This window comes from Bos indicus x Bos taurus, chromosome 1 (assembly GCF_003369695.1).
Source record: "Bos indicus x Bos taurus breed Angus x Brahman F1 hybrid chromosome 1, Bos_hybrid_MaternalHap_v2.0, whole genome shotgun sequence".
Classification (NCBI taxonomy): domain Eukaryota; kingdom Metazoa; phylum Chordata; class Mammalia; order Artiodactyla; family Bovidae; genus Bos; species Bos indicus x Bos taurus.
Window position 1 is genome coordinate 106,156,257 of NC_040076.1, and position 22,437 is coordinate 106,178,693.

At 42.1% G+C, this 22,437-nt stretch overlaps 1 protein-coding gene across 2 annotated transcripts in view; it reads right to left on the reverse strand.

The window, feature by feature from the left end:
• The window catches only part of PPM1L (protein phosphatase, Mg2+/Mn2+ dependent 1L), a 328,248-nt gene extending 323,887 nt beyond the window's left edge, over positions 1–4,361 (reverse strand). The window contains exon 1 of one of the 2 annotated variants that reach the window (XM_027542336.1): positions 3,225–4,361. In XM_027542336.1, coding sequence (XP_027398137.1) covers positions 3,225–3,623 — 399 coding nt within the window. In that variant the 5' untranslated portion in view covers positions 3,624–4,361. Of the gene's footprint in view, positions 1–2,324; positions 2,811–3,224 lie in introns of those variants that run through there. The other variant, XM_027542344.1, reaches the window with a different exon arrangement.
• Between the last annotated feature and the right edge of the window lie 18,076 nt (positions 4,362–22,437).

Below are 22,437 nucleotides of genomic sequence, written 5' to 3' on the forward strand. Positions count from 1 at the left end.
TCTGCGACCCCATGAATCGCAGCACGCCAGGCCTCCCTGTACATCACCAACTCCCGGATATCTGTCCGACTCTGCGACCCCATGAATCGCAGCACGCCAGGCCTCCCTGTACATCACCAACTCCCGGATAACCGCAAGCACACCATAACTATAATTTCTGGTATACAAGTCTATCTCTCTTACCAAATTGAAACTCTTTGAGGAAAGGAATTGTATCTCATTCATCAGTGTATCCCTAATGTGATATCTATTTACCTAGGTAAATATGCAAATAAATTTGTCCACTGGTTTAATATAAAGATTATCAAACTGAAGGCCTTGAATAAGCCATGCAGTCTTAGGAAAGTCACAGCTTCTCCTGCCACCGGTAAACATATCATCTAAAAAACAGAATGAAACAGATATACAAGGTGGCTGAGGTTCTTTCCATATCTAAAAGCACTACCATTGAAGACGGGTCCTGATTTTTAGCGGCCTATCTTATTAGTCTGAATTATTATAAATAAATTAAATTCCTCATTTATCTTCCATACTACACTACCGACAACACATAGTTATATACACAGAGTTCAGAAAAAGCTTCCTCTTTTCTGATAGGTGATAACCATCATCTGCACCAAAATCAAACAGTGGCACCCTCCTCTGGTGAATATTAAAGGAGTTAAACCACACAAAAGACAAGATTTAGATGGTGGGATTTTCTTTGAATGAAAGAAAAAGCAAAAGAGAAGCTACCTAATATTATTTGCCATCACATTCCCAATAGCTATTAAATAGCTCCTTTTTATAAGTTTATTTTGTCCTAAAACAAAGCCAAAATGAATGAACTGGCTACAGTCTGTACAATGTCATACAGAGAACAATTATTCTACTTTTCAGTGTACTGATAATACTTATTATTTTGCAAACAGCAAACTTTTTAATGTAAGGCACAGTGAAACTCATTTCATAGTCTGGCTAACGATGATCTCCTTTATTATTTAAAAATTTAATGAAAAGCCTTATACAGGTAAAATACTTCCAATTAAATAGAAGCATTTATTATGGCCCTTTTCTGACTGATACATCTACCAGAAGATAATACTGAATTTTTCAACCTGAAATCTGTTGGAGTCTTCAACACATAAGTTTTAGAATATCGACTTGGAAGAAAAGTTTAAAACACCCCATTTACTTACATGTTCAAACATAACAATCCAGCACACCCAGACAAGCACAGCCCAGAGTTTCACAACATTAATACTACATCCAGACCTTTAAATTAATAAAAACTGTACTTTCTAAGACAAGAATCAGACCTGCCAACAATTTTCATGTAAAAGTATGTAATAAACATAATCTTTATTAAATGATTTGTAAGAATCGAGGAACAGTGGAAACCTATATTACCATATGTAAAATAGATAGCCAATGGGAATTTGCTGTATGACTCAGGGAACTCCAACCAGGGCTCTGTAACTACCTAGAGGGGTGGGATGGGGAGGTAGGTGGGAGGGAGGCTCAAGAAGGAGGGGACATATGTATACCTATGGCTGATTCATGTTGACGTTTGGCAGAAACCAACACAATACTGTAAATCGATTATTCTTCAATTAAAACAAATAAATGTAAAACATTTTTTTTAAAGACATAAAATGAAAATATAGACATTCTCACTCAAACCAGGAAACAAATCAGTCATGATATTGGCAACCTCCTCCTTCAGATATGTTTTTACCCAAGTACACAGTGGCCCTTCCCTCAATTAACTTCACATCTTGGCCCTTAGTTAACTCCACACCTTTCACCCACTCAAAGGAAAAGAACCCCAAGCTATATAAGAGGCTACAAAATTACAATCCGTCAGAAAACTTCGTTTTGAAACACAGAACACAGAAAGGCTAGGGTGGATGAAAAATCGCAAAAATTTATTTCAGTTCTACCAAATAAACTTTCCAACTATTAGTAAGTTGTCATTCCTGGCAAAGTTGGTTCTACCAGGCAGTTAGATGCAGTATGTTGTAAAGATTAGCAGAGTGGTGGCTGAAGTGACTTGGTACCAAAAGAGACAACCAATTGAGAGCTCTCTCAGTGTTCACCAAAAACAAAGAACAAGCTTGAAAGAGAATTCCCGCTACAGCCCACCCAGAGACCATAAAATGAGGGGAGGGTTGGATGGGAGTATGGGGTGGAGGGGAGTGATGAAGAAGGGGTGGCAAAGGTGGGGGGAGGGGCGGGGATATGAGTAAGAAAGTACGCTTAAAAAAGAAAGTGTGCAGCAATGAAACACCATTCCAAACTGCCAGATTTAGAGATGGGGTGGCTGAACCACGTTTACCACTCACTTCGCCTGGGCCGATGCCCATGGACCAATGCCAATTCTCGCTCCGACCTCCAGGAAATCTGAGCCCCGGCAAGCAATCAGGATGCCGCAGAAATGCTGGAAAAGGACCTGAACCTCTAACGTCATCTCTCGCTCCCGCATGAACGCCCGAATAAAAGAATTTAGAAGCAAGGAGACGTCTCCGTCCCACGCCGGCTAGGGGAATTTCGCAGAGATGAAATCTGGGCATCGCTACCTCTGCGGGCTTTGCCACCTCTTCTAAAGCCAGAGGGACCTCGGTCCCGCGCCTCGATCCAGCTAAAAGCGGCCCGCCAGCTAAGCGCCGCTGTCAAGTGGCCGGATTGCACATGCAAAGTTAATGGAATTGGGAAGGAGCCCAGCGCTGCCCCTTCGGGTTACTCCTCTGGGAGAAGGACATGGAAAGGAATCACAGCTTCCTCCATCCTCACTAACCACTCACTGACTCGTATCTGCAGATGTTATCTTTTTCCTAACAAGAATCAAAGATACTTTATTCCTTCTTTGTGCCTAGTTCGGGTTCCAACCCATAACAGGGGCGCTGAGGCCCTGGACCAAAGTTAGACAGTAGAAACCATTAACTCTCCCAGGAAAACTAGCACAGTCATTTGCTGCGTTCTGGCCTTGAAAAACTTCATAAATTATGAGGCACGAAATAGGTTATAGATGACCCTCCCTCCCTCGCATAGGACCCTCTGTACAAAAGGTCTGGATCCGGAAGTGTTTTTGACAACTTGGTCATATTTGGAACCAGTGGCTCGGTCCAACCCACCACCAGGTAGGTCATCACCACGCCCCTCGCACCCAGTCCTACCGGCTGCGCACACAACGTCCTGTAGTTCACACACACACACACACACTCAAAGTCTCAGAGAATTCCTACCTCGCCCCCGTGCCCGTCGAAGATCCCGAAGATAGAGGGGTGCGTCTTGTTGGCTAGGTCCGTAAGAACTTCGAAACGGTCCTCCATGTGGTCTCTCCGACCCTGGATGGAATACACCGCCACATTGTGGCTCTTGAACTCCCAGGTCTTGGAGAACTCAGCCTCCAGCACGTCGAGCCCCCCTAGTCGATCGTTCTGCATGATCTCGGCCACCTTGCCCTTCACCATCTTCACGGCGTCCCGGCTGGATTTGACGATAGTCTTCACCTCGTCCGTGTGGAAGAAGTAACTCCACAGCGCCAGGCTGATGCACAGCAGGAACAGCGTCTCGGGTCTCAGCAAGAAGTAGCGCATGATGCGACCCAGGAGAGATAGCAAAGTCATTGTATCCTCTATCATTTATTATCGCTAGAGCCCTAACCACCAGCAGCGACGCGCGCCCCGAAGGCTGGCTGGGTCCCGGAGCACTGCGGGGACAGCCCGCGGGGAGGGAGGCGGAGCAGCAGCCGAGGGTAGGCGGGGGGAGGAGGCTCACGGAGCCGGGCGGGAGGCAAACGATCCGGCAGCTCCGAGCCGGTCCGACGAACAGAGGCAGTTTCCCTTTTGTCTCCCGGCCTCGGCGGCCCGGAGGCTAGCGCCCTGCGTACCGGCGCCGGTGCCCGCCGCCAGCTACCCCTCCCTACGCCCCTTTGTGAGGCGGCGGCTGCGGCGGCCGAGACGCCAGCGGTGGCAGAGCAGCCGCGGGTGCCGGGGCTGGACGAGAGAAATCAAGTTTAAGTTGAACCGGGCGGGTCTGCGGCGGTGGGCTGGAGAGTTTCTGGGCGCCGGCGCCCGCGCGGCCCCTCGGCTGGGGCCCCTCGCCCCTCCCGGGAGCGATCTGCAGGTGAGGAAGCGCGAGGCACGAGAGCCCCGCAGACGAGGGATGCACGTCCCCTTGGTCGCCGCCGCAGGGGAGCGCACAGCGGGCCAATCGCTCCGAGTCCTTCAGACAAGCCGGAGGGGCCTCAGAGAATAAAACTTTAGCGGGAGCCTGGGCAGAGGCGGGGATACCTGGAGCCGGGGACGCAGCAAGAACGGCGCGGAGCCGCAGGCGGCCGGCCGGGCTCTGCCTGCCTCTCCCCAGCACCTCCCAGCTGCGCTCGGCTCGGCTCGCGCGCTCCCTCCTCGCGCCGCCGCTCGCGCTCGCCCCGCCCCGCGCGCGCTCGCCCCGCCCCGCCTCGCTCCGCCCCCTGAGCCGGGACTAGAGGCCTGGAGGTGCTCTCGCCGAGCTGTCAAAGGCCGAGGCCTCTCAGCCTGGCGCGCTTGCAGCTGCGGGAGGTCCGGACGAACCGAAGGGGAGGGAAGGGGTGCGTCTGCAACGGAGCTCGAGTGGATGGTCTTGTGTGCCTCCTGTGCGAGCTCTCAGGACAACATAAAACTGACCCTGGTGGTCTGATCGGTGGTTTTCTGGGAGCCACGGCTACCGGCTGGAAAGCAGAGGGTAGCACTTGAGCGTCCCCCCCTCTGGCTGGAGGCATGGTAGTGCGGTCTCCGCATTGCCAGGCATAAGGCAAGCGAGAAGGGACGCACTTCTTGCTCGCAAAGCAAGGCAGAGAGGCTCGGACCCTTGGTTTTCTGTGACAGAGGCCTACCAGGATCTCCCGAGAGTCTGAGAGAGATCGTCCGACCTAAAAGGCTTCTCTCGACGAGAAAAGATCGAAAACAGCAAGATATGAGGATTCAGGGCCACGTGGGAGTACGTTCTGATAATAACCTCGGGAGGGTTAAGGATGGGCTGGCCCCTCTGCGAGCCGCAGCCACTGGAGTGGGGACTTAGCCATGAAGGCCTTTCCGGGGTCGCAACCCTTCCACAAAAAGACACAGAGTCAGCTAGAATACGGAAACAAGGGAGCCTGAAAAGAAAATATTGTGTTGCTACCCCTGTCCAGGAAGACGAGTGCTGATCTGCAGCTTCCAGTCCGCTGGAGAATAGAAGCTGTCTTATTCCCAACCCAGCCAGAGGCTGTCTCCGAAAGCACTGCTGACTTAGAGTGATCCCGACTACGTTTTAAAAAAATAAAAGGAGTAAAACACAGGAGGAAAATACACCAAAATGTTAACGATGATTAACTACAGTAATAAATTGTATGTGGTTTTCGTTTTCTGATTTGAACTTGTGTCTGCTTTCTACAACTTTTCCAACGATTTTACAAATGGCATAGATTGCCATCTTAACCCGAAAAAAAAGGAAACTTTGACATTTCAATGACATATACAACATGATCTCAATTATATACATATGCATAGAAAAGGAAGGAAATGAGAAGAATTGTTAACATTGTTCTAATTTTGACAGCTCAGATTTGGTCTCCTGTTCTAATTTGCACTTTATGGTATTTTCCACATGATAAATAGAGAAAATAAGCAGTTTAGAAATGAATGAGATCATTCTGTTCAAAAGTCATAAATCGTGAAATTCGAAAATGAGATAATGAATTCAAAAGCCTTCAGGAACTCTAAAGCAAAGGTAATACATTAGTGTTATAATGCAAATAAGTTTATAATATTTCTTGCTGTAAATTAGCAAATGGATTTAGTGTGCACTATCAGTCTCTCTGTACATGAATCTATTTCTCTGTGGCAAAGGCAACTTGCAGGTAAGTTGATCAAGACTTCAAAACTACAAGCCAAACCAGGTACCAGGGAAAAAAATTCCAAACCTAGGAGTCCATCCAACCTGTCCATAACACTACTACATTGATGACAGCAGCAGACATTCATGGGAGGCATACCTAAACAAAGAAGAGAAACGACTGCACTGGTCTCTCTGGAGGTTAAATAGCAAAAGGAGGATTTGACTTGATTACAAATGTAGATATCCTGCAGGTTCTGTGGAGGTTTTTCATGACATTTACATCTAAGTAGTTCTTGTGTGCATTCATTTGTGTGTAAATCAATAAAGTGATTTTTCAAGTGGACCCTAAAGGCATTTTCTTATTTCTATTAAGAAATTAATCTAGTTTACAGGGTGATTTTTTAAATGCCCTAAGTAAGCTTTTTGTTAATTTACTGTGAATTTTTTAATTTTTATAAAACCATTGTTTATTGTATGACAGATCTGAGAAACTTTATGAAATTATATTTGAAATTTATGTCTTTTAAAAATTTTTATTGGTATATAGCTGATAAGTCGGAGAAGGCGATGGCACCCCACGCCAGTACTCTTGCCTGGAAAATCCCATGGATGGAGGGGCCTGGTGGGCTGCAGTCCACGAGGTCACTAGGAGTCGGACACGACTGAGCGACTTCACTTTATTTTTTCACTTTCATGCATTGGAGAAGGAAATGGCAACCCACTCCAGTGCTCTTGCCTTGAGAATCCCAGGGACAGGGAAGCCTGGTGGGCTGCGGTCTATGGGGTCACACAGAGTCGGACACGACTGAAGCGACTTAGCAGCAGCAGCAGCAGCAGCTGATAAGTTGCGTTAGTTTCAGGTGTACAACAAATTGAATCAGTTATATGTATACATCTATCCACTCTTTTTAAGATTCTTCTCTCATATAGGTTGTTACAGAGTATTGAGTAGAGTTCCCTGTGCTATACAGTGGGTCTTTTTTAGTTATCTATTTTATATATAGTGGTTGGGAAGATCCCCTGGAGGAAGGCATGGCATCACCCTCCAGTATTCTAGCCTGGAGAATCCCCATGGACAGAGGAGCCTGGGGGGCTACAGTCCGTAGGGTCACAAAGAGTCGGATACAACTGAGCGACTAAGCACACATGGTGTGTATATATCTACCCCAATCCCTCAATTTATCCCTTCCCCTGTGAATTTTAATATATATGAAAAATAAATAAGATCTTTCTCTAGTGACAAACTTTAGCTTATTACTTGAGATTATAAAGGTTTTTAATGTGCATCAACTTATTGCCATTCTCATAACAATTCTATGAAGAAGATAGAACAGCTACTATCTCTGTTTATAAATACAAGGAAGGTGAGGCACAAAGATACTAAATAAATGTCACAATTCAGCAAATATGAAACTGGAAACTCAAACTCAGTTCTTCTGACCACCAATTCAGTACCCTAACATCCATTGATTGCTCAATGACACTGAGATGATAAGTCTAATTTTTATACTTCTCTATATTGTCAAGATTGCCAGGAGAAATATCAATAACCTCAGATATGCAGATGACACCACCCTTATGGCAGAAAGTAAAGAGGAACTCAAAAGCCTCTTGATGAAAGTGAAAGTGGAGAGTGAAAAAGTTGGCTTAAAGCTCAACATTCAGAAAACCAAGATCATGGCATCCGGTCCCATCACTTCATGGGAAATAGATGGGGAAACAGTGGAAACAGTGTCACACTTTATTTTTCTGGACTCCAAAATCACTGCAGATGGTGACTGTAGCCATGAAATTAAAAACGCTTACTCCTTGGAAGGAAAGTTATGACCAACCTAGATAGCATATTCAAAAGCAGAGACATTACTTTGCCAACAAAGGTCCATCTAGTCAAGGCTATGGTTTTTCCTGTGGCCATGTATGGATGTGAGAGTTGGACTGTGAAGAAGGCTGAGCGCCAAAGAATTGCTGCTTTTGAACTGTGGTGTTGGAGAAGACTCTTGAGAGTCCCTTGGACTGCAAGGAGATCCAACCAGTCCATTCTGAAGGAGATCAGCCCTGGGATTTCTTTGGAAGGAATGATGCTAAAGCTGAAACTCCAGTACTTTGGCCACCTCATGCAAAGAGTTGACTCATTGGAAAAGACTCTGATGCTGGGAGGGATTGGGGGCAGGAGGAGAAGGGGACGACAGAGGATGAGATGTCTGGATGGCATCACTGACTCAATGGACGTGAGTCTGAGTGAACTCCGGGAGCTGGTGATGGACAGGGAGGCCTGGCGTGCTGCGATTCATGGGGTCGCAAAGAGTCGGACACAACTGAGCGACTGAACTAAACTGAACTGGGTAACATTTCTGTAGATCTCTGTTATAGAATCTCAAAAAGAATACACAAGTTCTTTTTCCACAATTCGGACTTAAACATTCAGGATAAGCACTGCACTAAGAGTATTTACTTCACCCATCAAGAATATTTGTGGGGCAGAGCACAAGTGCAAGTGAACTGTCCTTTGTCTTAATGTAGAAGTCTCAAGATTTGTTACTAAAGCAAAATGCTATCTGAATTTCACAGAGAAGAAGAGTACCATAGAACGTACATTATACAAATACTTCACCATTAAAGTGACATAGTAATGAACAGAAAGCTAATTGCAACCTAGGCTTTCATGAGATACAATAATAGTGATAAATTGGTCCCAGGTAAATACCATTTTCAACTATGCAATTAACTCATGTCAACCTTGCAAGTTTATAAAGAACATAAAATATGGTGTATTCTCAGAGGGGGGAAAAAGAGTTGTAGCTCTTATGTTTAAGAATTCTTTAAAACAGAGCTTGATAAATCTATTTCTTAATGTGATGTTGATTCATGATGTCCTTATTTCTTTTTGTTTTTGCCACCTATTATAAAATTATAAAAATCAAATATATCAGCTAACCCTCTGAACAATGAATGTAATAGAAATTTTCTGAAATCAAATTTAAATGAAACTTTTATAGACAGAGAAATTCTCCACACATCTCAAAATTTCCCAGTTATCAGTTTGATTTGTATTCTTAAATTATTCCTGCCATATGCATATAAATATATACAGAGTATTAAGGACCTTCTTACTATTATTCCATCAATATGCATCTGTATATGTATAACCTTTTAAACTAGACATACAAAAGAGTGTGTCAGCTATAAATCTGCACTTCCCATCTACTTCTACAAGGATTAGCTCATGTGCTGCTCAGTTGCTGACCCTCAGCACCTCCTGAAAGGAGCTGGGGTGGGGGGTGACTGCCAGGACAGGAATTCAGATAGTTAGATATTTTAAGGAGCCGATTTTATGAGCCCAATTCTTGTATCTCCTCATATCTAGAAAAACACTAAAATCCTTCATGGTGATCACTGTTCCTTGTGACTAGCAGAAAACATCATGAGACTAGCAGAAACCTTCTGGAAAAAATACGGGCTTGAATGCACATATTCCCCCTTCACCAAAACCACATATATGCTGACTTTCCTCCCTATCTCTTTAGAACAGTTTCTATCTGAGCTGCTGTCTCCCAGGCAGCCATCCTCATTTTGCCCCAAATAAAACTTATTTTGCAACTCTCACATTGTGCATTTTTTTAAGTCGACAAGTGGGTGAAAATATAGTTGTGAACCACAACCATGAGTACTCTATGCATAAACCTGACCTAAAAACTGACCAAGCTTTGACCAACATAACAAGCTCTTTCCCTATCCTACCTCCCTGCCTGTCCTCCACAGGTAGCTAGCCACTAGCCCGAATTTTGTGTTTTATCATCCCCTTGTCTGTACCCCAAATAATATATTTTTTAGTTTTGCTTGGCTATGGTTTTTCCAGTGGTTATGTATGGATGTGAGAGTTGGACTGTGAAGAAAGCTGAGCGCCAAAGAATTGATGCTTTTGAACTGTGGTATTGGAAAAGACTCTTGAGAGTCGCTTGGACTGCAAGGAGATCCAACCAGTCCATTCTGGAGTAGATCAGCCCTGGGATTTCTTTGGAAGGAATGATGCTAAAGCTGAAACTCCAGTACTTTGGCCACCTCATGCGAAGAGTTGACTCATTGGAAAAGACTCTGATGCTGGGAGGGATTGGGGGCAGGAGGAGAAGGGGACGACAGAGGATGAGATGGCTGGATGGCATCACTGACTCGATGGACATAAGTCTGGGTGAACTCCAGGTGTTGGTGATGGACGGGAAGCCTGGAGTGCTGCGATTCATGGGGTCGCAAAGAGTCGGACACGACTGAGTGACTGGACTGAACTGAACTGAAAGGGTATCTTACTTATGTACAGTCCTCTGGTACTTGTTTTTTCACTCAGTATTATATTTCTAGATCATTCCACATTATTACATATAGTTCAATCATGTCACTGCTATATAATATCCTACCATGTGACCAATCTATAATTTATGTGTTCATTTCTCTGGACATTTGAGTTCTAGTTCTTTGCTATCATGATCAATGATTTCATGAGTTATTTTGTGTTAGCTCGGTGCATATGTGCAAAAGTTTCTCTGGGGTGTATAACTAAGAATTAAACTGCTGAATAGTTGGGAATGAAAAATGTTCAACTTTACAATTTAGAGGCAAACTGTATTTGAAAATGTATTGTTCTTGGATCAAAGCACCTTAATATAAAGGACATTATTATAAATTCTATCTTAAAAGTGATTTTCAATATTGGTCCCTTCAGAAAATGGTTAACAATGATCATGACTATTAACCCATTTTAAATGTTCAAGTGCGTCTCAAACAACCTTTTTAGATGCAAAATTTAACAATACATATTCAGTTTTAGGGGCTTCCGAAGGGGCACTAGTGGTAAAAAAACCTGCCTGCCAATGCAGGAGACAAAAGATACACGGGTTCGACACCTCGGTACCTGGAGAAGGAAACGGCAACCCACTCCAGTATTTTTGCCTGGAGAATCCCATGGACAGAGGAGCCTGATGGGTGTGTGCTTTGTGGCTCAGATGGTAAAGAATCTGCCTGCAACACAGGAAACCTGGGTTCAATCCCTGGCCCAGGAAGATCCCCTGGAAAAGGTGCCCTTTACAAAATGAATCTGTTTTAGAAGTACAATTAAGAAAATAAATCCATCATTTAAATAAGTATAATAATATGTCAATCTGGACTTATAATTTTAATGTCAGGTGTTCTGTCAAATGAACCACAGTGTCAAAAGACGCCAACCATGTTTAATATCATTTTATTTCACTGGAATCCAAAAGCACAAGGTCCTTTTCTACAACTCAATTTTTTATATTAATTACAGAGACATATTACCGATACTTGTTTTCTGAAAACTTGTTTTGTACCATTGCACCAAGTCTGTTTGCAAAAGCCACATTTATCCTAAGAATCCTTCATCTAATTGCCCTAGGCTTCTCTATGATAATTTTCAAAGAAGCTTCCTAAATTATAATATTAATCTAAAGCATTACCTAAATTTTTTATTCTAATTAACATATATCAACACCATAGCTGATTCCAATAGTTGAATAATCCTGCTTAAAACCATCAAATGACCTCTCACTACTTTTAGAATAAAGACAAAAGTCTTAACTATGGCTTTCTTCTCCTTCTCAGCCTTTTCCCATGCCACCGGCTCCCTCAGCCCATCTACTTCAGCACATCTGCCTTCTTACAATTCCTGTAGAGCACCCAGCTTCTTGTTGACTGGGGTCTTTTATTCATGCAGTTTCATTTAGCTGGAATGCTGGCCTTTCCCTAACCCACTCTCCCACCCACACCCTCCTAGTTAACTATTATCCCTCAGATCTAGCTCATACTTCTCTCTCTCAAGAGCCTTTCCTGACCATGTGGTCTAAGTGAGGTCTCTCCTCCTTCTCTCATGGCACCTTCAGAGTATTCATCAAAGTTGTAAATATATATGCTGGTGATTTTTAAAAATTAATGTCTGTTTTTGACATAACGGACTTTTGGTTGTGAAGGGGAGGTGGGGTTGGGGAGGAATGAGTTGGGACTTTGGGATTAGCGGATACAAACTATAGAATGAAAAAGCAACAAAGTTCTATTATATAGCCCAGTAGTACAGGGAACTATATTCAGTATCCTGTGATAAAACATAATAGAAAAGAAAATAAGAAGAATGCATATTATGTATAACCGAATCACTTTTCTGTACAGCAGAAATTAACACAATATTTTAAATCAACTATACTTGAATAAAATAAATTTTAAAAATATTAATGTCTCTTTTCCCCAATAGTCATTATAGTTTATATGCTCCACAAGGGCAGGAGATGTGTCTGCTTTGTTCTCCACTGCAACTCCAACACCTAACATGATGCCTGGCACCAATTCTATGGAAGTCAAGCTGAAACCAATGAGACTTTAGCACCAGAGTAAAAGATACGAGTGACCTCAAAGGTTGTGGCATCCAAACATGAAGTGACTGCATTTAGGATTGATGTTGAAGTCATTATCCCTTTTGGGAGGAGAAAGGTGTTAGCAGACATACTTTAAGTGTAAAATATCACTCCATTGTGATTGTAAACTCTTACTGCTCAGTGAAAATATTTTTTGACAAGAATCCATGCTTGCTAGCTGAGACCTAGGGTTAGAAGTTGAAGGGAAGATCTTATTGCTATGATTATATGTTTGGATCTAATTTTGAAATGCCTGTAACCTGAAAATAGAAATATCCAAAGGTTTGGAACCTTAAAAGGGGAATGCATTCTTACTTGGGATTCATCCCTAAGATTAACAGGTGTGGTGCTCATGAGTGGTGCTGTGAGCTGAGGGGACTGGAGTAGCTTCTGCAGAAACCCCAAAGGCCACAACACAACTTGAGTTCACTGAGTGAAATCTTTGTGCAGCCTATGAGAATATGCTTCGTGCTAGGCAATCTTCCTAGAGGGTCATCAGTTGCTTTGAGCAGGAAGCCATCTAGAAAGTCTCATCAACTCAGTCGAGTCCACACTCAACTAGAAAACAGAGAACAATGCAAGGCAGCAACAGGCATATTCCATAAAGCAGTTTCCCAGTCAGCATTTTCCTGGTCGAGTACCTCTTGATTTCAGTGGTCTTGTGCAGCCACCACCACTACTTAATTCCAGAATACTTTTTATCACCACACAAGAAAACTTGCAGGCATTAGCTATCACTGTCATTTGCCCTTCCTCCAGCCCCTGTCAACGACTAATTTATTTTCTCTGTCTATATTTGCCTGTTCTGGACATTCCATAAAATGGAGTCATACAATATGTGGCCTTTTATGAATGGCTCCTTTTACTTAGCATAGCTTCAAGGTCCACCCACTTTGCAACATGCATCAGTGCTTCATTCCTATTTATGGCTGAATAATATTCCATTGTCTGTATATACCCCCATTCATCAATGCTGATGGACATTTGGCTGTTTCCACCTTTTGATATTTCTTGACTCTTAATGCTTAAGTTTTTACAATGGCATATCTCTTGAAATAATGTTTTTCAAAGATGTTTTATATAAGAAAAATTTCCATCCTCAAAACTTAATACATTTTAAACAAATTATGTAGGAGGAAAGTAATGATGTATATTCCAAATAAAATTGGTAAAATGTCAGAATCACACATAAATGCCTTGAAAAGCATGTGGAGTATCAGTAAAGGGAAGGTCCATCTGGGATATTGCCAGAACAAAACATCATAGTCACCCACAGTACATAAAGTTTATGATAAAAAAAAAAAAAAAAAAAAAAGCCTTGGCTTAGGCTCCTTAAAAGCAAAAACCTAAGACAAGGTCTCAAGTGCAAATACTTCATTTGCAGGGGTAAGGAGTGGAGTGTGTGGGGGAGTTTAAGGGAACTTTCGTCTTTATCCTCCCACTCCAGGCAGTCATTGGGCGAGAAGTGCTCCCAGAGGGCATTAACTAGAAGACAAAGTCCTAGCAGCTAGAGCAGACTGTGCAAGTCCACAGGCAAAGAATCTCAGGTGCTGGCTTCTGGAAATCAGCTAGTTGTAGGAATGGCTGGAGAGGTGTGGGCAGTCACAGACTGTATTCTACTGTTTTAGTCAAGGTTCTCCAGAGAAATAGAACTAACAAAACCAATCTATAAGGATATACAGGAAACATGAAAATGGGCTCACATGGTTATAGAGGCCAAGAAGCAGGAGGAAAGCAGGTGGTGTGAGTTCACGTTTCATTTTAGGAAATGCCTAAGCACTGACCAATAGCCATTACAGTTTTTCCCATTGAAAATAACGGCAATAGGACCTAGTTAGTGTCTGCTGCATATATCATCTAATTTTAAGGATTTGAGTACCCATGTTCAGAGGGAGAAGCCTTATTTGTATAACTAGGTGTTACACTGTTAGGTCAGATCCCGTAATGGAGAAAGAGATACCCTTGTGCAGTGTTGTCCGTGGGAAGTTCTTCACTGAAACAGCCTGAGAAGAGAATGTCTGATAAGGATGAAAGCAGAAGGGCTGTGATGCAGGTGTGGCTGGGTAGAATGTATTCCCGAAACCCTCTGTGTTGCAGCTTGCCCCTGTGCACTGAGCTACCCTTCACCAGCAAGCGTTTCACCTTGTCTTCTGCTGAAAGCGTTCTGTGGCCCACAGAAACTGGGCCCTGTCCAAACGACCATGGGAACTATATATGAAACAACTTTGTCCTCTGAATTTTTAGGACAAATCACAGAGACAGATAAAGCAATTTATCAGATACTGAGCAACTTTGTAAATCCTTAATAAACCATTTATAAAAGATCACTCCCAACAATTTACTCATACAAGAAATATCAAAGCAAAAGACATTTTTTCTATTTCCCAGGTTCTCAACCCCTTTCCCCATCTCAGAAAAAGTGAGGGCCATGACACACCCTGCCAGTTTCTGGCTTTGGGGCAGTGCTTCTCTGCCAGGCAACAGGTCCCCAGGGCTGCTAATGACATTCGGAGTTGGGGTGGAGGGGCTGGGGCTGGAGGTGGTGGAAGAGGCAGCAAGGCAGCTCTGCAGTGATTCCATACCCAGTCTGTGGCCATGAGACCGCACCTCTCTGCCAACTACCACAGAACTGACCAGGGGCCCTGTGCCGAAGTCCACGGCTGGGATTGTGCAGAGGCCAGGCTTCCCTTGAGCTGTTCTCCATGACAAAATATTAAATATTTAGGGCTACAGGAATACTAAAGACCAAGGCAGGCCCAATTCTGAGAGACTGGACTTCCCTGGCTGGTGACTTTGGCTCCAGGACTCATTGACAGCCTTGCTGAACATTCCTTGAACTACAGGTGACCTGGGACATTTCCACCAACCCTTCTGTCTCCATCCTTGAGACTCACACCACAGGTTGACGTTCTCCTGGCTTATCTGCTTTCCTCCCCATTTTCTCTCACACAAATGTTTCCCTTAATAAAATCCTTTCACGTCAAATCTTGTTTTGGCTGATTCTCGAGGACCTAGAATAACACACTTTTGTAGTTTATCACTACTGATTTAGATTCTCTTTATCCAGAATTTCTGGCATTGCCTCAGAAATAGAAAGCTTTTAATACTCCACTTTGCATGTTCTTCAGAATATTCCTCTAGCCAGGTGGCTGCTCGTCTATGAAGTTATCTGCTACTCTTTACAGCTTGCCCTCAAAATAAGCTCTTCCAGGCTTACTTCCTCAATTTTAATTCAACTGGTTAATAATTATTCTGTAAATGCTGTCATAGTCACAAAACCTGAAAGGAAAAAATAAGCAGTTGGTTTCCTCTACACTTCCCTCTTTAAAGCAAAACAATCAAAAATACATTTCTTTCTCTGTTACATTTTTGCTCACTGAGACACAATGTGAGAGTTGCAAGTCAAGTTTTCTTTGGGGCAAAATGAAGTCTGCAGTCCGAGAGACAACACCTCAAAGAGCTCTGAGAGATTGCGTAAAGAGTCAGGCAGGGAAAGTCACTAAAGAAGGTTTTGGTAAAGAGGGAGTTCAATGGGCAATTAATTACTTTGCAAAAGGTTTTCTGCTAGTCACCAGGAGCTGATGTCACCATGAAGGGATTTAATGATTTTTCTAGATGAAGACATGAAAGGATTGGGATCATGAAATCAGTTTCTGAAATCATCCAACTATCTAAAAGACCTGTTCCACCAGATTCTCTGGAGCACAGAGAGCCTCACTCCACCCAGAACTCCCTCAGGGAGTGTTGAAGGTCAATAGCCGCAGCAGCACAGGGTTCAATCTCCACAGAATGAATGAATGAATGCAAGTCACTCAGCCGTGTCTGACTCTTTGCCACCCCATGGACTATAGCCTGCCTGGCTTCTCTGCCCATGGAATTTTCCAGACAAGAATACTGGAGTGGGTTGCCATTGCCTTCTCCAAGGGATCTTTCTGACACAGGGATGGAACCCAGGTCTCCTGCACTGCAGGCATATTCTTTACTCTCTGAGCCACAAATGCCCATTGTTTAGTCAACAGCAATGCTCATGGCAAGTGCCAATTTGTAAACAAAAACAAAACAAAAAATACCCACTAGGTTCTAAAACACTATTAATGTGGTGTTTCTCAAATTTTATTAGGTTTAGAAACCCTTCAGGGATCCATTACTGGCCCCAGAAAAACTTACAGAGGCAAAATTTTACACAAAAACTCTAAGCTAATGGTCTTTGTAGACTAAAGGGCATTTCAGATGGCCTATTTGACCACACTGATTCAATGGACTCTGCATTAGTCAACGTCACACCAAATGTAAATATATATAACTTAAATATAACTGTAATAATCGTTTTTCACGAAATCTTCCTGTCTGAAGCAGAGAGTTTATGGAGGAGAGTACAGAAGATAATGTGGGATACAGGCTCTGGAGACCGACTGCTTGGTTTTAAACTGCATACCACCCTACCTTAAATATACTGAGCACTCTCTCCCATCAGGGCTTTTTCACTTGTTATACCCTCTTTCTGGATACCTCTGCTTTCAAGTATTCCCATGGCTCATTCCCTTACTTCTCTAAACTCATTTCTCAGTGTGATCTTATACAGAGGAGCCTACTCTCCATCACTCTCTACTCTGACTCTGCTTCATATTTCTTCATAGAACTTATCACCACCTGACATATCATCTATCTACAGTCTGTGTCCTCCTGAAAGGATATAAATCCATGTCAGCAAGGATTTTACCCACATGTGCATGCACACACACACACACATCAATCCAATGCTAGAACAATACCTTACATATGGCTATCTGTGTTTAGTCACTCAGTAGTGTCCGACTCTTTGGAACCCCATGGACTGTAGACCACCAGGCTCTTTTGACCATGGGGATTCTCCATGTAAGAATACTGGAATGGGTTGCCATGCCCTCCTTCAGGGAATCTTCCCAACCCACAGATCAAACCCAGGTCTCCCACATTGCAGGCAAATTCTTTACCATCTGAGCCACCAGGGAAGCCCTTACACATGGTTGATACTCAATAAATATTAGAAAGAGCGTTTGTGTATGCAAACATTCCAAATGTATATTATTTACCATTTAGAAAATATTTATTACACATGGTTGGTGCTCAATAAATATTTGCTAAATGGTAAATAATAAACATTTTGGAATGTTTGCACAAACACAGACTACTTCTAATATAACATTCTAAATTACTTGTAATGACAAATATGCCATTCATCTTTTGATAAGAGACTTGAGTGATTTCAAAGCAGATACTCTTGTCTGCAAGCTTATGTAGTATGGAACTTATATTGACTTAGTTATCTTGGGATTCCAATAAAACTTCTTTCAGTAAATATATCTGAAGGTTCATAAATAATTATAGCTAATGCTAAAATAGTGCTTGCTGCTTCAAATGCTTCAAACGAACATATGTTCATTCCTTAAATCCTCTAACAGCCATGACATGGGTAGTTATTATCCCATTTTACAAATAAAGAAGCCTAGGCACAGAAAGTGTATAATGTATGGAAGATCATCCAGTTAACGAAAGACAGAGCTAGGGTTCAGCAGTTTGATCTGGATCCAAGCTCTTAACCACTACCTTGTACACCCTTTTTAGTATATGAAAGAGGAAAGCTGGAGTTTATGGTTGGGGGAAATCTCAATGTTTTATGTTGCTTGCACTTTCTACCTACAGTGTGAATATAGCACTGCTGTGGTTATTTAAAGTGCCCAAATTGTCTTCTCTAAAAATTCAAGGGAAAAAAAATCAAAGGTTAATTGCTCAAGCCACAGAAATCTCAAAACGTTAGTAAAGAATTATCATTGGCTACCTCTTTTCTCCCTATCATAACGAGCTTATTTATATACACATTGCACCACGTTGGATTTTCAAAATATCCTTGCAGTTCATCCAGGAATACATTTCCATAATAAAAGTAATTAGCTTGTAGAATCATTTTCTAAGAGAACGTAGCAAAATCGTTATAGCTTTGGGCATGGATAACCTCACCTGTCTAGGAATGTTTCTGAGGGAAAATCCTGGATAAACCAACCCCATGACCACAGCTTCTCCATTTCTAGTTTGAGTAGCTCTTTTCAAAATGATAAGGACTTCTCATGAGGTCCTGCTCATTGGGTTCCTTTCTGAGACATTTTTTAAAACCAGTTCCAGATGTCCAGTGAATTTGAGAAGTGGATTTACTCTGATCTATAATTTTGTACAATACATTGGAGTTTTTGCCAAGTCCACCTGGAAAAACAAGTTGACAGTACTTCCAGATTTCAAAAGCAGGTGTGAAATAAACGAACACTTACAGGGTGATGAACAGCTAAACTAAGCTCTCAGAGGACCATGATTTACCACTGAGCATCACATGTCAGGAACCTGTGCAAACTTAGGCTGTGTATTTCAAGTATGTCTGCAAATATCTGGTTGTGTATCCTGCCAATTTTGCTCCATTTTCTGGTGTAAATGACAGCTGTGCTAGTAAGTGTCTGTGGATTTGACTGAATTGCATTGCATTCTTTTTTTATACTAGTAATTTTGGATTTCAGAAAAGGGAAGGTGTTGAAAACAGTTCACAGATTCTAAATTTTTTTCATTAACATTTTTAAAGAGCAAAGGGTTTGACATTTCTCCTGAAGCAGCTGTTTTAAATCACAATTAATTGCCTTGAAATCTAGTATTGGTAATAAACAGAAGTCCTATCTCACTAATGTTCAAACCAGGAATGAGCAGAGATTCTCAGACAATCAGGTTTATTCTTAATTCCTAAAGAACTCACTAACTCTTGTGCTTTATTGATAATCCATTGACCTAACATCATTGGTTATCTCCATCTCACATTCTTTTGAGAGTAGATAGAATATAAATCCCAAACATTTTTTAAAGTTCCTTTGCAGTATAATTCTCAGTCCATGGAATAGACACTTCATCACTGGGTCTCAGCATTTCGTTTCTTCTTTCCAATCTCCAGTTTGGATTCATGAGCTTCTGGGAAATCTGAGCCTAAACTCTGCTCCTGAGATTGAGCATGTGACTTAGACTAAGCCAGTCAGAACATTTCAGCCCTTTGGCCAATCAGATGCCTCAGCCAGAGTTTTTGGGAGTGTGAGCTTTGAAACTTTTGCAAATGTTTGGCTGCTTTGAAGAAAGTCAACCTGAAAAAGAAGCCAAAAATTGAAGCACAGAGTTGAGAAACTCAGGCAGCAAAAGAAGCCGGGTTACTGATAACATCAAGATAACATGTGGAGCCTGCAACTAATCCAGTTCCACGACTACCGAGCCTGTGCTCTGGAGAGGGTGAACAGCAACTACTGAGCCAACATACCACAGCTACTGAAGTCCTGGCACCTGGAATTTCTAGATCATAGTCCCTAAAGCCTGCTCTACCTCAACACTTCTCATTTTTATGATCCAGTGAATTCCTTTTCTTTAGATGTGAGTTGTGGCTTTTGTGACATGTCATTTAAAATATTTTCAGAAATAGTCCCTTGCAAGGCATCAAATGGTACATTTAAGAGACAGTTTCTTAATATTGGAGCCCTATCTTCCCCATTTTATGGAGTAAGAGGCTTTCAGCTACAACCTTAGAAAATCTTTATACAAGTGGCTTAAACAGTAAGATCCAGGACCACAATGTTGCTCGGATGTGAATGGTTCCCCCTGAAGTTATGCAATATAGTAGCTCTGACAAGTCTATTTATAATATCACGTAATAAAAACTTCAGAGGTGGGCCTGATGCAAGGTTAATTAATTTAACAGCTCAACAAGATGGCCAAAGACCTAGATTCCTTCATCTTTCCATTTTGTGGCCTGAGTATGTTGGCTCGTTCCTTGTAGTCCCAAGATGGCTGACAAAGAGGAAGATTTTCTCTCAGAAGTGCCCTGCAGACTTTGCTTATATGTCATTGTCCAGAACTAGGTCATCTACCTACGTAAAAGCAGGGATAAACCAGAATGGGCAAATTATAGGTTATATTTGGGGGCTCAGGAGGAATCCCACCTTCCCTATGTACATTGCCAACTGATAATCTGAGAAAAAAATTAGGTTTTTAAAAGACTGTATTGACTTAAGACTTAAGTCTTTGCATAAGACTTGAAGCAAATTCTAACAAACAATAACTTAAGAAGTGACAAATAGGAGAAATAGAAAACATTAGAGAAGGAAAAGAAAATTAATGTATATTTTCCAATTGACATTTTCTTAGTTGTTTAGGGTTTGTTTTTGTAAAGAAAAGGAAACTGAACTAAAGCAAAAGGGAAATAGAGAAAGGGGAACAGTAAAAATATTTTTCAAAATGTGTATATGCCTGCTATATAAAACCAGCCAAATATAAGTGATATCTATGCTTTCAAAGATGCTACTATTCATATAACACTTATTAATTTTCAGTTTTTTAATACCAACAATCTTTCTTTATGGAAATTACATTTGACGTGTCTCATTTTTAATCTGTATTAAATTACCCTGCTGCTGCTGCTGCTAAGTCGCTTCAGTCGTGTCCAACTCTGTGCGACCCCATAGACGGCAGCCCACCAGGCTCCCCTGTCCCTGGGATTCTCCAGGCAGGAACACTGGAGTGGGTTGCCATTTCCTTCTCCAATGCATGAAAGTGAAAAGTGAAAGTGAAGTCGCTCAGTTGTGTCCAACTCTTAGCGACCCCATGGACGGCAGCCTACCAGGCTCCTCCATCCATGGGATTTTCCAGGCAAGAGTACTGGAGTGGGGTGCCATTAAATTACTCTAGCAATAATCAAAGACATGCTCTTGGTTTCTGTGAATGTTCTGATGTATCAGTTCTATTATTTTGATTAGTATGGTGGGTTTCCTGCTGGCCCAGAATGATATCTAGTAAAGGAGAATTTGGCTTTGGCTTAATATTTAATACTTCTACTTTTCTAATAGCTTGCTCTTAGACCCTGCTTATTTAAATACACATCTCCTGCCTTTTTGTTGTTTTGTTGTTTGCAAACTCACTTGCAAACTCTATAGGGAAAAATTGATCTAGTATAAAGAAATTCTATAATTATCACAGTATATAATAATAATAATTGTATTGTGGCTTCTCCTTGTTTGATATAAGTCCTTATATTTGTTAATTAAAAGTTTAGTAACTATGTTGCAAGTCGTTGCTTCTGGGATGCACCATTTTCTAGTGTCACATCCTCTACATTTATCTCTTTTTGATGGGGTTAAATTGCGGCATATTTCTCAGTGTCCATGTCTACTGGGTGGATCTAAAACTGTTGCTGCAGTAATCATAAGTGTAGCTTTTCAATGGCATTTTAAATTGATGTTCAACTGGAAAAAAATCTGAGATAGTGGTTGTGATAGCCCTTAAGATAACCCCAAATAATTCCTTCCTCCCAGTATTCACAAACCTGTACAGTCCCTCCCTTTGAGTATGGGCTACATCCAATGACTTACTTGTAATGAATAGGATATGGCAAAAGTAATGGGATGCCACTCCTGAAATTGGGTTGCAAAAGACTCTGGGGAAAGCTAGCTGCCATGTTGTGAGTACCCAGTGGAGAGGACCACTTGGCTAAGAACTGAGGAAGGACTTGTGCCCATAGCCAGCGAGGAAGGGAAGCTCATCACCCTACAACCCATGAAGGCCTGAATACTGCCAGTGGCCATGTGAGAAAGCATGAAAGGAGATTACCCCATCCTTAAGACCTTAGATATCAACCTAACTGCAACTTGAGCCAGAGCTACCCTGCTAAACTGCACCCAGACATCTGACCCAGAGAAACGTGATAATGAACATTTTATGTTTTCAGCCTGTAAATTCTAGGTCAACTTACAGATAACCAATATGTGGTCAATTCAGTCCTTTTATCCCCTAAAAAAAATCGGACTGAGAATATTGGGAAATGGTCTATCAACTCTGAGAAAAAGGAGAGTGCTTCAAGATTATCGACTCATTTTTTGAAGTAGCCCCACTCTCTTCATTTTAATGGAGAGGTAGGGGGTGGACCTATTTCAAATTCTAAAAGATGATGCTGTGAAAGTGCTATACTAAATATGCCAGCAAATTTGGAAAACTCAGCGGTGGCCACAGGACTGGAAAAGGTCAGTTTTCATTCCAATCTCAAAGAAGTGAATTGAAGTCGCTCAGTCGTGTCCTACTCTTTGTGACCCCATGGACTGTAGCCCACCAGGCTCCTCCATCCATGGGATTCTCCAGGCAA